We start from the raw sequence: 16,759 nt of genomic DNA, 5'->3' as shown, positions 1-16,759 counted from the left end.
AGAAATACATTGGCTGTGATACCTCTTGCATTTTGGTAAGCTTTTTCCCTCAAAATGTTTATTTTGGAAATGTATTATATCAGACTACATGTGTAGCTTCTTTAGGTGATGGAAGATGCCAGAAGGTCTCCCTGGAGCCTTCTCCAAGCTGAACATCCCCAATTCTCTCATCCTGTCTTCACAGCAGAGGAGCTCCAGCCCTCTGGGCATCCTCATGGCCTTCTCTGGACTCCCTTCAGCAGATCCACATCCTTCTTATGCTGTGCTTAAAAAACCACAACAAATCACTCTGCCTTGCTCAGCTTCACCCCACTAATGCTCCTTCTCTTGCTCTGCACTCCCCCTGTTGCTGCAGCACCAGGAAACTGCATTTCTGCCTGGACAAATGAGTCACTCAGGGCAAAGTGGTGTGTCACCACTGAATGTGACACTTCTCAGCAGCTTGCAAGGTTTGGCTCTTTTGCCCATTTCTTAGAGGCCAATAGAAGTTTTGGTGCTGCAGTTTCATGCAAGCCCAGATCAGGGCACCGTGGGCTCAGCTTTTGTGGGTTTCTCTCAGGCATCACCTGGGCTCCACTTCAGGAGCAGCATCTGGGCATGCACAGAGGTCTCTGGGCCTTAAGCTCATGCCAGTGGTGCTTGTGATGCAGAGAGCTCACAGGCCCTTGGGAAGGCACCTTTCTCACCTGTATTGTGTGAAGAGTTCAGATTTGAGTGTGCACCAGCAGCTTCTTCACATGTGAGCTCCATCCCTGCTCCATGCTGCCATGCTCAGCATGGAAAAGGATAACTGGGAAGCTGATGTGAAATCAGCACCCTGAAAGCAGAGTTGTATCCTGCAAAGCAGCATAAGGTCCCATCAGGTATAAATAAATAAATATAAATTTATAATTTAATATAAATTAATATATATATATAAATTAAATTAAATTAAATTAAATTACTATAAAGAAATATAAATTTATAATTATAATACACTAAAAATAAAGTCTGTGTTTTGGAGCTGTCTGTGAATGGCCAGCAACTGGCATTGCTGGCATTTGAGTCTGTTCAAGCACTTACAGTTCTGTGATATTTTTTGAAAACTCTTGGGATGAACATCTTTTCCCTGTCAGTTATTCCATGTCACTCTGAGGGTATCATAGCCTAAAGAAGGAGATGGACTCATTTCTTTAGAATTACCCTTAAAATTAGGAGATTTTATAGAAGGGGCTCTGCTTTCAGAAAATTCCCTCTCCCATCAGATGGAGAAGGTGATGCCAGCTGTTCACTGCCTGCCTTCAGGTTTGTTTACAGCTCTTTTTCATCTCTTCTTTGTTGCTTTTTTTTCTGAGCTCAACAAGTGCAGAAATCTGACCGCATGTGTTTGGGGGTGTCTGTGGTGGAGGTGTTGTGGCACCAGCCCCTGCCTGCCCTGCCCTGTGAGCAGGGGCTGCACAGCCTGCCTTTCACCTCTGCACCCTGCTGCAAGCAGAGAGAAGCAGCAGCTGGTGAAGGAAAGGAGCTGAGCAGCCCCCAAGCTCTGTCCATCTCTGTCTCACCCTGTGTGGCATTATCTGCTCCCCAGCACCCATCTCACAGCTCCCTGCTCCCCAGCACCCATCTCACAGCTCCCTGCCCATCTCACAGCTCCCTCACCTCCCAGTGTGATTTCACTGCTCTGGCAGAGCTCGCTGGGTTAAGGTTACAGACGAGGTTTCAGATGAAGTGTGGAGGAAGTGGGGACACACACACCACTGCTGTTGTGGTGGTGCTTTCTTGTTCACTGGTGGGTGGGCTGTTAAAACAAATGAACCTTTGTTTCTTTCTCTTTTTTTAGCAATTTTTAATAGACTTTCTGAGGCCATTTGCTTAGGAAAGCATAGGCAAGCAGGCATCTTTGTAGCCTTACAACATTTGCTCATGGAGAACAAGGATAACTTAAAGGTTGTTAAGGCAGATATTTTCTCCCCATATCTTCTAGCCTCCACTATTTCAAGTAACTTCATGACTTTTTATTCTCTTTCCTGTGACTCCTATCCACTGGTAGGATGCTGAAAGCAGCAAGAGGAACAAGAACACTTTGATTGTCCCATGCTGTAGAAGGCCTAATTCTTAATTACACTCTTTTGTTAGCCATGCCAAATTCAACAGTTACATTAGTGATAGGCATCTCTCAAAATTGGAATTTGTTTCAGTTGTGTTTTCTTTTTAAGAAGATGAGTGAGCCCACAAGAATTCCCTCTGCAGGATACATCTTCAGTCATTTCACCACTCCTAAGAGTAAACTAATGCCCTGCTGAGTTATTCATGACCTTCTCAGCCAGGCTGATATAGATCTGATCACTTCCTGAGGCTCTTGTGAGGAATAAACCAAGCATCTCCCTTCATGCTGAGTGCTGGCACATCACAGAATTTCTCTGAGACTCTATGACAAAATACAAAATCAACACAAACCATAATCTGTCCCAGATCCCAGATAAGCTACCCAGCATTTTAGCTCTCAAACGAATTCTCCTTATTGTGCCTCTCAGTCCTGATGCTCTTCCTTATTCCTCTGCCTAAAGCTCATTTCTTCCATCATGCCCATAAGCTGTGGTCAGCCAGGATGTATCACAGCCCTTTTATCACTGTCCCTGGGGCTTTCTCACTCCTGAGGGATGATCTGGAGTGACAGTCACACTTGAGAAGCAATAAAAATGGTATTAAGAAGGTGGAAAGCAGCTGGAGCAGGAAAGGGTGAAAGTTGGAGGTGGAAAAGAGGGAAGAGAGAGAAGGAAAGACTGAAAAAAGAGCCATGGCCAAGCCTCAAGTCTGAAAAGCAAAGTTAACACCAGAGGGTGGCTGTGGTTAAAATGCTGATGGTGGGTTTGAGAGGCAGCACTGACAGAGAAATCTGCCCAGCTGGCCCTGCCCAAAGAGATATGAAATTACCCTTGATGGTCTTTTAGAACCCCCCAAAAAGCTCCAAGCTTTGTTGAACATTTTTGTGGAAATACAATGCTGTAATCTGTTTGGGGATGGGAAATCAAAGTCTGAGCTTTTTCTGAGCCGTGTGCTCAGGTACCAGCCCAGCCAGAGAAGGACCCAGGTGAGAATCCCTTCTGCACTTGACTGGAGCCCCTGTGGGAGGTTTGGGCTCAGGGTATCTGCCAGGTCCTTAGCCCAGGGCTGGCTCTGCACATGGCCCCATGCAGCCATGATCTGATATCTCAGGTATCTCCACTCACCTGGGCTTTGGAGACTGTGTCTGCTCAAATGGAGTGAGGAGCTGCTGTGGCACCTCTGTGTGGCGGATGGATGGATGGATGGATGGATGGATGGATGGATGATGGATGGATGGTTGGATGGATGGATGGATGATGGATGGATGGATGGATGGATGGATGGATGGATGGATGGATGGATGATGGGATGGATGGATGGATGGATGGATGGATGGATGGATGGATGGATGGATGGGGGATGGATGGATGGATGGATGGATGGATGATGGATGGATGGATGGATGGATGATGGATGGATGGATGATGGATGGATGGATGGATGGATGATGGGATGGATGGATGATGGATGGATGGGGGATGGATGGATGGATGATGGATGGATGGATGGATGGATGGATGGATGGATGGATGATGGATGGATGGATGATGGATGGATGGATGGATGGATGGATGGATGGATGATGGATGGATGGATGGATGGATGATGGATGGATGGATGGATGGATGATGGATGGATGGATGGATGATGGATGAATGATGGATGGATGGATGATGGATGGATGGGGGATGGATGGATGGATGGATGGGGGATGGATGGATGGATGGATGGATGGATGATGGATGGATGGATGGATGGATGGATGGATGGATGGAGGGAGGGATGGATGGATGGCTTCCACAGGCCACTGCTCACAGGTGCTGCACAGAGTCCACTCTGCCCCAAAGCAGAGAGGATAGGGACAAAAGGACCAGGGAATAAATGCAGTTGTGTTACCCACTTGACTCAGAAGAGCAGGCAGGTTTGGGTAGAATCTTTTCTGGCATCTACTGAAACTGCTGGCAGAGCAGACAAATCCTGGAGTCCTGTCCCTAGGCTGCACCCCCAAGTGTGTCACAGCCACAGCAGTGGTGCTGCTGCTGTGAAAACAGCCCTCCTTGGTTTGTGGTGATAAACAAATGGCAGTTAAGGGGGGAAACTTCATCATTCTTCTGAACTTTCCCAACCCACATGCACACACGAGCTGGCTGTGCAGAGGGAGCAGCTCGGTGCAGCTGCAGAGGATGCACGTGCAGGGCTCTGTGCTCAGCCAAAAGCTGTGTGTAGCTGTAGGAACCCTTTCCCTATGGCTATACCATCATCCCAGGGCTCATGTGTGGGACTGAAGGGTGGATAATGGGAATTTTCTGTGGTGTAAGGGGTAAACGCTTTGTGTAAAGGGGTAATTAATCACTGGGAAATTAGTTCGCGTGAAACATGTGAGTTGTTAGCAAGTAAGAAAGGTGCTTTAACCAAACAACCCTGTGTTTTCTGTGAGGTTTTGTGATGGGGAAACTGAAGGGAACAGCAAAGCATAGAGGGGATCAGATTATGGCCCTTTCCCAGCCAGGTGGGAGGGGTGAAGGGAGAATTCAACCTCCCATCCCAAAGGTGAATGGGGTGTATTTGTTTTTCTTGGAGAGGAAAAAATGGATTTCTGTGAGTTTAGACCATTATTTATGTATTTATATTTTCATGAGCTCAGTTATAATGTATATTTTTAAGGGGAAGTGTCTTTATCAAAGTTTTGCATTTCTTTAAAACACCTATGCTGCAGCACCATGATATTTCTTTGCACCTCTCAGCCCAGTGATTGTGAAAAGTGGGTTTTAAATTTATTTCTCAGTTTTCATTTGTTTTCTGCTGGATTAAAGGATTTTATCTATTTATTTCAACCTAAATTGCAAAGGGTTTTTTGTCTGTGTAACCCCCCACCCCCTGCCCCATTCTCAGAGAGTGCAGCACCTCTGAGATTAAATTGAACATGGCCTGGAAATGAGGTAGTTAATCTAATTATTGAAATTGCCCATGTTTTAAAATTGTTTGAGACCCCATTTGTGTATTTTGAGGCTCTTTCTGTATTCAGAAGCAGGGGAGAGATGCAGGTGAGGAGGGGCAGAGTGAGAGAGGGGTGTGAGTTTGTGCATCAGCTCAGAGCCCCATCCTGCAGCCCAAGGCTGAAATCTTTGTGTTTGAGTGAATATTCTGCAGACAAAAAAGCAAGTGGGAGATCTGGGCTTATGAAAGAGGGGGGAAAACCCACATTTCTTTCTTGTAACCAGGATTTCTCTTTCCCAGGGTAGCCAAGGGTACAAGCCTGGCTAGTGAGTGAGAGGCAGTGATGGAACAGACAGCCCATTCTCTAACAGACAGATTTATTGAGTACATGCACAACTAAGCAAAGCAAAGCAGTGAAGTCCAGGCTCCAAAAACAAGATCTCACCAATCCGCTGGCCAGGCGTGCTGGGAGTCTTGGGAACCTGGAGGTGATGCTGCAAAGGTCCATGTGGATTCAGGTCCTTAAAGTCCATGATGAGTACAGGGTCTTCTGTTCTGCTCATCTTTTATCATCTTTCCAAGTCTTTGAGGCTGCTCACACCCCTGCTGTCTTCCATGGGTGCTTTTCCAAGCTCAGGTGTTAAATTTCCTTCTCTTTCCTTCCAAAGACAGTGTCCTGTTGGAACTCAGTACATTCCTCTGGGTGTCCAGGATGGCCAGGACCCCTGCCAGGGGGCACAGAGACCCTGGCACACAGCCCAGAACACCTGTGGGTTTGATTATGATCCCTGGAGCAAATTACCAGCTTTGTATGAAGACCTGAAAGCCACAGAAGTTTAAGTAGTGTAATAATAAAATTATCACTAATTGAAAAAGTAGATTTTGGGGGTTTTAGAATAGGGGTTTTGGGGACAAGATGCAAGGACTTGGGTGTGAATAGCCTTTGTTGTTCTTCTTCTTTACCTCCATCTTCTGCTGTGATGCTGGCACTTTTAGATTGGTTTAGAGTAGAAGCTCACTGTTTAACATAGGTGATAGGTATTGGGAAGTTATTGTAAACATTGTATACATAGTTTGTAGTATAAAGAGACAGCACCGCCCCGGGGGCAGGCAGAGTGCCTGGAACTGTCCTGCTGGATGGGCCTCAGCAAGGCAGGAGAAAAATTTTTATACATAAGATACAATAAACATTGAGACAAGAAATGAAGAACTCCAATTCATTCTTTGAACGTGCGGGCCGAAACAGAGACTTTTCATTTGTCTCAGGCTGCAGTAGACCACAACCTTCCAAGAGTGTCCATGGCTTTCCTTACCCCTATCTCCCTGGTTTAAGGACTCTTAAATCACACAAGAGCAGCATCTTAACATTACTATTTGGGGATGAGAAGTTCAAAAACAAGCTACTTATGCTACCTTTTGCTTCTTTGCTATGAGGGTGATTAAACAATGAAACAGGTTTGCCCAGAGAATTTGTGGAGTCTCCATCCATGGAGGTGGTCAAAACCCAGCTGAACACAGTCCTGGGCAATCTGCTTGAGCAGGTGGGTTCAGACTAAATCAAATCTCTCTAGAGGTCCCTTCCAACCTCAGCCATTCTGTGACTCATGCCATCTGCAGGTTGCTTGGCCTGTCCTCCCCTCCTGGGTGGCCCTCTGGTAACAGAGAAGGCCATCCCTGTCATCAAGGTCTGGCATGGCATGTGTCCCCACCGCTCAACGCCTACTGGGTTGCAGCCAACAGCGGAGCCAAAAGATCTTCTTGGTGGCAAACACAGAGGCCAACCCAGTCTTGCCCTTGACTATTTCAGGAGGCTCTTGGCCAGCCCTGCTCCTTTCACCTGGTTATCAAAGCAGAGCTTCACCTGCCTCATCCGGTAACAAGTGACTACCATGGCAAAGCACACACAGATTTGCATCAGCAGGATGACTACAATGGGGTGCAGCAGCGTGTTGAAAATGCCAGTGGCCGTGGGGGACCAGCCAAAAAAAACTTCCCACCAGTGGTGCTCTCCCGCCCTCTTAATTCGTTCCATGACCTGTTTTATAACTTTACCATCGTGGTGAACCGTTATTAGGACCTTTTTAGCTTGGGCCTTGGCATTTTCTAGCAGCTGCTGCAAATCTGCATGCTCTAACATTTCTTTTACAAGTGATAAATCCATACCGATGGGGGTTGGGGTTATACTACGATACAAGGTATAGTTTCTGATTAGCAACTGGCTAGTAAGCACGGGTGGTTTATACACAAAATCACAGCCTCTAATAGTAGCTACATTGCAAGCACACATATTTGAGTCACTAAACACAGTCTGGTTATAAGCTTCATTAATCTGCACGTATTTACACATAGTTCTGAAGCACACGCAGCCCTTCCCTACGTACAGTATCATGGTTCTGTTACTGCTCTGGGGGTTGATCTCAAAGTGGCACACCCCTTCTTTGGTGTCAAAGCACACATCACTCGCCTTAAGGGCATCATCTTCGCATATGAATCCCAGCCCCCTCTCCAAAATGCAGGCTTCCAAATCCACCGTCTCCCACCTCCCGTCAGACACCCTGGCCCACATGCGGTGCTCCAGGGGGTAGACCACAGACCCGTTGGTGTTCACCCCCAGGGCCACGATGGGGTAAACCTTTTCAATGTGAGCCTCTGCCACAGTGAGGACGTGGGCAATGACCGCGTTGAGGGCCTGGTCGTGGGTGAAGTTGACGAGCCTCCACCAGGCCTGGAGCTGCCGCTCCTTCTCTGTGGCCGCGTCCCACACGATCTTTCGGATCTCGGTGGGCAGGACGCCGTTGTCACCGTCTCTCAGGATGCCTGCAACAACACTCTGCACCCACATCTGGGCCTGGATGCAGCTAAGAGCAAGAGAGATGTTACTTTGTTCCTCGCCCAGGGCTCGCAACAGCATCTGATGGTCTTTCTCACTTATTTGTTCCCAGGTGGGAAGCACCTCTGACACAAGCCACTGCCCCATCCCAAGGCTGGACAGGGATGAATTCAGGGGCTTGAGGAGGCCCTGCACGCCCGAGGTGACAGTCTCCAGCTTGTTTGCCAAGACTTCAGCGTCCATGCTGTTGAGGACTCCCAGGCCAGCAGCTCCTCCTCCCAGGGCTGTGGCCAGCAGGTCCCTCCTGGCCCGGGCGGCCTGGAGGGAGCGGCTGTGGAGCCAGGCCAGCCAGCCAGTGTGCAGAATGGACAGGAAAGGGGCACAATGTGGGCTGACAGAGGAAATGTTAACAGTGGAGAGAGACAGCACCACCTTCTTTAGTGACCGGACAGGCCCTGTCAACAGCTCCTGGATGTGATTTTTCTTCACTACGTAAGGACCTATTTTGGAAATGAAAGGGGGCAAGACAGCAATGATGGCAAATTCTTTTTTAAATCCTTCGGGGCCTCCTATCCACCACTTTCCTCCGAGTTTGGGGGACATTTCTACGCTCAGGCTTCCTTGACACCACACCTGGAGGGTTATGATCAGGTGTGGGCAACGTCCATAATCCTGATTATACCACGAAGCCTCCATGTCTAATTCAGATCTATCAAGTGTTTTGGTCTCACAGAGGCAGGTCAGTGGAATGATCCACTTATGGCTGTCAGGGGCTGTGACAGTCACGGTGGTGTCATTAATTTGCATTGGGTCAGCAACACTTTCTTGGGAGTATTTAATTTCCAGTTTTACCTGGTTGCCAATTTCAACATAACGGGGTGCATGCCAGGCCAAAAAATGGCACTTTGAGATCTTAATGGCAGCAAATGAGGGTGCTGTGGTGCTGATCTTAAATTTAAAGGACAGCCCCATGCTGTTGTGTGCCCAAAGGCAAACCACAAAGACTGGCTGGACCAAAGTAAAATTGTACCAGCAGTCCAAATTCTCCACAGCACAGATTTTGTTCTGATTCTTCTTAGTTTTTATTTCAATGACAGAGATTTGAGTTACTTGCTGGTGAGTAGATCCATTAATTACCCTGCACCCCACCTTTATTTGCTGTCCCACCTTTCCCAGCAGCTGTGGAAGTCTGTTTGTGCTATCCCAGCCCCACTCATTTTCCAAGTACACCTCTGCCTCATGCATAACCACTGTTGACAAATTTAAGCCTTTGCTAGAATTTAATCCCATGATTCCTGTGTGTCTTATGTAAGCTTGGGACCAGGGCCAATCAGTCCCAGTGTTTGTGTGCCTCCTAAGCCTGTGCTGAGCTGTGGCCTGTGTGTCAAGGTGCCTTTCTAAGTGAGAATGTGTGACATTTTTACCAAGATGCTGATGGGTCAGTTGGACACAGTGGGTGCTCAGCACTATGCACATACCAGAAAGCAAAGTAAATCCTGCAATCACAAATTTGAAAGCATTTTCCCCGCAGCACAAACAGGGCTGGTGATGCCACGAAGATCGCCCTTCCCGCTGGTCACAATCGCCTTCCATTTTCCTTTATCTGCAAAACATAAGCAAGGAGGCCTCTCCAGCCCCGTTAGTTTCCCTTCCATGCTTTTAATTGTGAAGAATGGAACCATTTCTCCTGCCTTTTTGCCCCTTTTCTGATTTCTACCTGGTACACAGAGGGGCTGGCCTTGTTCACAACCCTAACAGGCCCCAGCCACTGGGGTTCCAGCACCTGGTTCTTCTCCCTAACCCCTCTGTATATGACCAGGTCCCCTGTGTTCCACTCCACGGGGCGCAGCAGCACTCCCAGCTGCTTATCCATCTTTGGGATGCTGGTCTCCTGCACTGAGGCAAGCTGGTGGTAGGTGGCTGACACCGTTCTCAGCATGTCCTGGACCCACCTGTCCATCAGGACGCGGGGCTGCATTTCATCTGGGGGCTCCCCTCCTTGCCACCAGTGTTCCAGAAACTTCGGGTCTCTTGCAGGAGGAAATTTTGTGGGGGAAAGTGTTTGAGATGCCAGAGACCCCCTCAGTGCCAGCAAGGTCAGTGGGAGCTTATGATCCCAGTCTTTCCTTTGCTGGCTCACAAGCTTCCTCAGGGCTGTCTTTAGTGGCTGGTTGGGTCCCTCTGCTGAGATTGGCTTCTGGAAATGCCCTGTGATGTGGAGCTTTTGCTTGATTCCCAGGGCCTGACACACCCCCTTTGTGACCTCCCCGATGAAGCGCTGGCCGTGATCTGAGTGGATCTCCTTTGGGATGCCCCACTGTGAGAAGATGTGCTCTACCAGGATCTTTGCAGTGGCACTGGCTGAGTTGTTTCGGGCTGGGAATGCTTCCACCCATTTGGTGAAGATATCACTGACCACTAGGCAGTACTTATTGCCTTGGGCTGTTTGGGGCAGAGGGCCAATAAACTCCATCTGCAACTTGCTCCACGGCCCAGAAGCCCTCTGGTGGCCCAGGATGGCTTTGGCTGTTTTGGCATCGGGATTGTTGGCTGCACAGGTCAGGCAGTTGCTGACATACCTCTCCACATCCTCTCTCATTTCAGGCCACCACCCAGCACCCTGCAGCTTCACCATGGTCTTATCTGTCCCCAGATGCCCTTGCTCATGAGCCAGGGCCACCAGCTCTGTCCGGACCAGCCCAGGCACCACCCAGACTGGGAAATCTGCCCCCTCCCTCCGTGCCAGGATCAGCCCTGAGACGTCTTTCCACACCTTGCACCCTTTGTACTCCTTGCCCTGCACTAACTCCCTGAGCCTGGGGTCCTGTGCCTGCAAGCCCACCAGATCCACGTTCTCCCAATGCCTGCTGGGAGCCACCAACATTGGGCCATTCTCTGATACCTTGCTGGCCTTCCACATCAGCCCTTCCTTGGCACCCTGCTTGGCTTTGGCATCTGCCTCCTTGTTCCACTTGGCTTCCTCTGTTCCCTTCTTGTGGGCCTTGACCTTGATGATCTGTGCCGGGCACACCCTCTGCTCTGCCAGCCTGGCAAGGTACAGCAGCTTTTTGGCATAGGTGACAGGCTTGCCATCAGCAGACTGCATGTCCCTCTCCCTCCAGAGGGGCAGCCACTCCAGTGCCACACGCACCACCCACCCTGAGTCTGAAAATATGGCCAGTGGCTTGTCTGAGGGCGTGTTTTCCAGGGCAGCCATCACGGCCACCAGCTCGGCGGCCTGGATGGAGTGTGGCAGGCACCTCCCCTTCACCACCTCCCCCGTGCCCCTGTTGACAGCAGCATAGCCCGTGTAGGGCACCCCTTCCTCGTGGTAGTTGGACCCATCCACAAACCACACAACGTAGCCTCTCTCCTTGGCCTCCTCCAGGCTGAGGCTGCTCTCAAAGAGGGGTGCCCTCCGTGGCTTGGGGTCAGTAAGGGACACCCCCAGCTCCTCCCCATCCCTCTCTGCACAGATTAGCACCCTGTAGGCGCCAGGGGAGAGGTCCCCAGGGACCTCCTTGTTGGTCAGCGCCAGCCCCCAGTTGGCCATTCTGGGGCAGCACGGGGGACCTTCATCCCCCTTTCCCAACAAGAGGTACCTCACCGGGGTGCAGGAGGTCCTCAGCAGCACTGGGGCTGAGCCCAGCACGTATTCCCAGTGCTGCAGGGCCCAGGTTAAGGCCAGAACCTCCCTCTCATAGTCACTGAACTGTTGCTCAGCTGGCGTCAGGAGACGCGAGGCGTGGGCCACAGGGAGCAGCTTGGCGCTGTGCTGCTGGCCCAGGGTGGCCTGCAGCCCCATGCCCGTGCTGGCCAGCTGCAGAACATAGGGTCTGTCCCCCCAGGGATGTGCCAGCGTGGGGGCTTGTGCCACACTCTCCTTCAAGGTCTTCACTGCCTCTTCCTGCTCTGGCCCCCATTCCCAGGGGGTGTTCTTTTTCAGGAGGTGGCAAAGGGGGGCTGTTTTCTCTGCATAGCTCTCAATGAACTCACGGCACAACCTCAGGAGGAACAGGAAGGACCTCAGAGTGGTGACATCAGACGGGGCTGACATCTTCTGTATTAGCTCAACCCTCTGCTTTTCCAGTGAGCGCCCTTCCTCCCCCAGGGTCACCCCCACAAAGGAAACCTCCTTCCAGCACAGCTGGGCCTTTGTGGGGCTGATCCTGAACCCTGTCTTCTGGACAGCCCCCAGCACCTCTGCCAGCACCTCCAGGTTCTTCTCCTTGGTCCGGGTGTGGATGAGGATATCCCCAGCACAGGACAGCACGCTCTCCCTGTGGCTGACCTGCTCCCACATCCTCACCACACGGGCGTGGCAGATGGCAGGGGCACTGTGGAAACCTGGGGGAACTCTGGTGAAAGCAAATTGCCGCCCTCGAATCGTGAAGGCAAACTTGTGCCAGGACTCGGGGTGCAAGGGGATGGCAAATGATGGGCTGGTCAGGCTGAGCACCGAGAACCACTCGGAGCCCCGGGCGATGGCTGCCATGATGTTGGGGTACCTGACCACCGTGGAGGTCTGCATTGGGGTGACTTGGTTCAGGGTGCTGAAATCAACTGTCAGCTTCCACGTTTTCCCATCAGCTTTCCTCAGGGGCCACACTGGGGCGTTGCTGGTGCTCTGCTGCTCCACCAGAACGCCCTGGTTCAGCAAGGTTTTGACTGTGTCCCACAAGCTGTCCTCAGCCTCAGCCGGGTACCAGGGCTGAAGCTGAGGAGGCGGATCCGGCCCTTTGATGGACACAGCAGCATCAGTCTGCCCACAGTCCAGCTTGCTCCTTGCCCAGACCTGGGGGAACTGCTCTGTGACCCGTTTCACCCGGGGCTCCCACTCAGGATGGACCAGGATCTCAGGGGCTTTCACTGACATCACCCTGTGGCTTGCCGGGATGACAGGCAAATCAATTTGTGGGCAATGTAGCAACGCTTGGTTTGCCAGGTCCACCACCACTCCCATCTTTGTCAGTGTGGAGATGGCTAAAATTCCTGGCTTTCCTTTCATTTCTATTTTCCCAAATTTTTCAGACCCTTTGGCAGCCCCAATTTCAAAGGGTATGGGCCCTGTGAAGGGCACTGAGGATTTCTGGCCATTGGGCCTTGTCAGTTCAATAATTTCAGAGGTTTGGAAGATCCCGGCTCTGCCAGGGACCATGTTCAGAATTGAATAAGAGGCACCAATATCAATTAACATCACTTGTCCAAGCACCCCCCCTCCAATAGTTGTATCAACTATCAGGCGCCCCCACAAATCGGTCTTAATCGGTGCCACAAAAAGGGGCGATGCGGGTGCCTGGCAGCCCTATTGCTGAGCCTTAGCCCCCGGGTCAATCAGGTGGGAGCTGCTGGTTTTTTTGGTCTCGTGCAGGGCCAGTTTTTTGAAGAGCTCTGCTTCCGGCAAGCCATCAATGTCCTCCGGTTTCTCATATTTTAGCAAGCGCTTCCTCAGCTCAGCCCGCCAAGCGTTAGACTTCTGAAACCTGAGCCCTTGCTGGTTCTCCTTCCCCATCCCCCCCTTGCTGTCAGGATCTTTTCGGTTGTCTCCTTGCATCTTTCTCATCCCTGCATTTTGGAAAGGCATGCCCAAGGTTTTCCCTTTCTTCCCCCCCGACGTGTACCCTGGGAATGCCTGCTTTTGCAGCTCAAAATTCTGGTTCAGGAACTGCTCCAGCTCTGACAGAGGCTTTTTGTCTGCATCCCCACCAGCAATCACCCGCAGTGGGGGTGTCAGCCCCATCACCAGAGGCTGCTTGAATTCAATCCTGTCAAAATCAGGAGGGGAGTTCTTTGAGCCAGGCAGCCCAGCTATCTGGTAGAGCATCTTTTTACGGTTAACATAGGCATCAGGCCTCTCCTCAGGGTTTTGCTTCTCCTGGTGGAAGAGCACTAAGGGGTTGACCTCTGGGAAGAACACTTTCAGCACGGCCAGCTGGACATCCCCAATGTCCGGGACATTGCCCATCTGTACATCCCCTGGCAGTGACGCAAAATCATCTGGTTTCATGGACTTTCTCACAATGTCTATCAGGTCACTCACAAAGCTGCCATTTTGGCACTTGGGCAGACGCTGGACCCTGGACAGCCAGTTAATTGCTGTTTCCTTTGTCAGTGGCCCCAGCATCTTCCCCACTGTCTTAAGCTGCTCAGGGGTAAACCAGAGGACAGCCCTGTTGGTGTCTATGGGTTGGAGTGGGACATGGCTGACTGGCTCATCGTGGGGGACCTTTTTATCTTTGGAAGCCTCTGCCTCCCCTACTTGCAGCTGGCACACCTCCTCCCGCAGAGGAGCATAGGGGGACGGCCTGGTGGGGCTGTTAGCACCCCACACATCATCCTCATAATCATAGTGGGGTGGGTGCAGGTCCAGGGAGTCCTCCCCATCACCAGTCCCAATCTGAGTCCTCTTGCCTTTAATGGCAGCCACAATGCCCCTTGACACCCCCAGCTCTGCCTCCAGCTCCTGGATCTTGGTGTGGCACACCTTGTGATCGGGGCCAGTGCCCCGGTCCCGCTGGACGTCCTGCAGGACCGCCCTCACCGCGCTCTGAGCATCGTGGGTCTCCCCAATCCACTTGCCAACCTCCTTTTTCAGCTCCTCCGTTTTCAGCTTCTCATAGCCCAGCTTGTTTTCCAGCCGGGTGATCTCCACTGCGTTCCGCAGAGAGTCCCCACACAGACCCTGCACCTCCGCCTGCAGGTTGTCCACCCGGGCCTTGAGCTCCTCCTTGGCCTTCTCCAAGGTCTGCACATTCTCAAGAGCCTCCTTCAGCAATTTGGACAACTCCCTGCCTACCATCAGCAAACCCTGCAAAGCCGCTCGCTTCTTACACTTGTTAGTGGGTTTGGGCTTTTTGTTCTCCTCTGACCAACTCTCCCACTGCTGGCACAGCTGCTGGTAAGCATCTGGGCCCTGGAAAGACCCTGGTGACCAAATTGGGGGGAGACACTTCTGGAGCACAAACTGCTCCAGCTTCCAACTGCTAACAATGTCACTCATCATAGCAAAGGGAACAAGATCTGAGACCGCTCCGACTCAGGGCAAAACTACCCTAACACACCAGCACTGACAACTCCTTCGGCCCCTCCACAGAGCAAGGCCACAACACCACAACCCCACAACCCACCTCTCCAGAAAGCACTGGCCCCGGGGGGACACCGAGCCTGGGCACAAGGGAAGGGGAAGGTGGGAACAGGAGGCCGCGGCCGGGCCGGCAGCTGCCGCGAGCCGCCGGCTCCCGGGAGGGAACGGGGAAGGGATGTGGGATGTGGGAGCGGGTGAAGCAAAGGAGAGACGGAGTAGGAGCCCAATAATGAGATCTCACCAATCCTCGGCTGAGCGTTCCGGCAGTCCCAGGAGTCTGGAGATGGTCTCTGCAGAGATCCAGCGGATCCAGCACCCTTAAGGTAAAGGTGGTGACGAGGTGGCAGCCTGGTGATTTTTATAGCCATGGCAGGTCGTTGTTTGGGGCTGGTGACACCTGTGTTTACTTCCTTGGTGTCTTTTCCTCCTCCGTGTGCTGCCTTCCCAAGGACACTTTCCTTGTCTTTCCTTATCCTCTTTGATACTGATTAGGGAAGTTGAGATCACACGGCAGCACCTGCACTGCCCCTTATCTGTTAGGGGAGGTCCAGGATTATCATGGCTCACGCTAAACTCCTGCTTGCACCAAATGTCCTGAAGAGGGAGAGCTGGAGCCTGTCCTCTGGCTGTCCATCCTTCCAGATCCCCCCATGGCCCCCTCATTTACTGCAGACCCCATTGGCACCTGGGCATAGTGAGGAGATCCCACATGAAGCCCACACCTGACACTTGTAACAAACACATTCCTGCCAAACCACCCTCAAGCACAAATCTATTTGCCAGGGCGGGATGAAATGACAGGAAAATTCACACAAATCATCATTTAGATCCATTTTGGCATCTGGTCTTTAAAACCAGCATTTTTCTGTGCCATGGCCCAGCTCATCATACACTGACATGGACCTTGGGGTTACCCCATGAGATGTCAGGAGCCTCAGCTGTGATATTGCATCAGCTGAATTGCAGCAGTAAATCTGCACTTGCAAAAGCAGATGGACTCCCCCCACCTCACCATACAAACCACATCTTAGCTTGGAGAAGTTTAGAAAATTTGGCCCACTTGTTTTGGGGTTTGGGGTGATTTTTTTCTGCTATTACACTCAGAAAAAGGTACCAATCATCTCACTCAGTGAAAATGCTATCATTTTCATTACTGCTTTTACCTCTAATTAAATACTCCAGAAACTAAACTCTCCACTAGAATAAAACCATTAAAAAAAATTAAAAGAAAAAAAAAGTGTTCACAGCTGCTGGAGCCCCAGGAGTTTCAATCCTGCACCCCTTTGCCCCCAGAGCAGCCCCTATTTCTACATACTTTGTTGGACTAGCCTGGGGGCTGAGCAGCCTTCCCTGACCCCTAAAATCAATCCTTCTAACCTCAAAAGCACAGAGAGAATGACTTTTTTCCTCTATTTTTGTAGTAGCTGTTTTCTCTAGCCAGGCATTTACAGCCCAGCTGCAATTAACCTCCTCTGCAGCATGGGCGTTTCACAGATATGAAACCCCAGCCAGGTCCTGCTTCTTGGCTCTAAACCCTGTTCTTCTACACCAGTGCTTTGCTCCAACCCCCCAAAACAAACACTTTGTTGTAGGAAGCTCATAAGAGGGGGAAAAGAAAGAGTAAAAAATGCAGAAAATCTGGTGAAAGCACCAGAAATTAGTCTCAGCATGGTGAGGTGGGCAGGACGCAGGCTGGAAAAAAGAAGAGGGGCTGTTTCCCACTAGGATGAGTTCACAGGGGACATAACTGGGCTGGGGACAGGGATGGTTTTCTTTAATTTCAGAAAAAGGATAAAATTCCCCTGGAAATTGTGCAGCTACAT

At 50.9% G+C, this 16,759-nt stretch overlaps 1 protein-coding gene across 1 annotated transcript; it reads right to left on the bottom strand.

Annotated features, from left to right (window-relative positions):
• Positions 1–5,411: 5,411 nt before the first annotated feature.
• Positions 5,412–15,762, bottom strand: LOC102072020 (uncharacterized). Its single transcript, XM_014269725.3, has 2 exons — positions 15,178–15,762; positions 5,412–9,455 (listed from the first exon to the last, which is right to left on the bottom strand). The coding sequence occupies exon 2, from the start codon at positions 9,443–9,445 to the stop codon at positions 6,821–6,823; it is 2,625 nt and encodes an 874-aa protein (XP_014125200.3). The 5' UTR covers positions 9,446–9,455; positions 15,178–15,762; the 3' UTR covers positions 5,412–6,820.
• Between the last annotated feature and the right edge of the window lie 997 nt (positions 15,763–16,759).

This window comes from Zonotrichia albicollis, chromosome 5 (assembly GCF_047830755.1).
Source record: "Zonotrichia albicollis isolate bZonAlb1 chromosome 5, bZonAlb1.hap1, whole genome shotgun sequence".
In the NCBI taxonomy this organism is placed as follows: domain Eukaryota; kingdom Metazoa; phylum Chordata; class Aves; order Passeriformes; family Passerellidae; genus Zonotrichia; species Zonotrichia albicollis.
The sequence above is the reverse complement of the archived record's forward strand: the minus strand, read 5'-3'. Positions and strand labels throughout refer to the sequence as shown.

Coding starts and splice junctions, on each gene's coding strand:
- LOC102072020 (XM_014269725.3), bottom strand. CDS start 9,445: ATGGAAGGCGATTGTGACCAGCGGGAAGGGCGATCTTCGTGGCATCAC.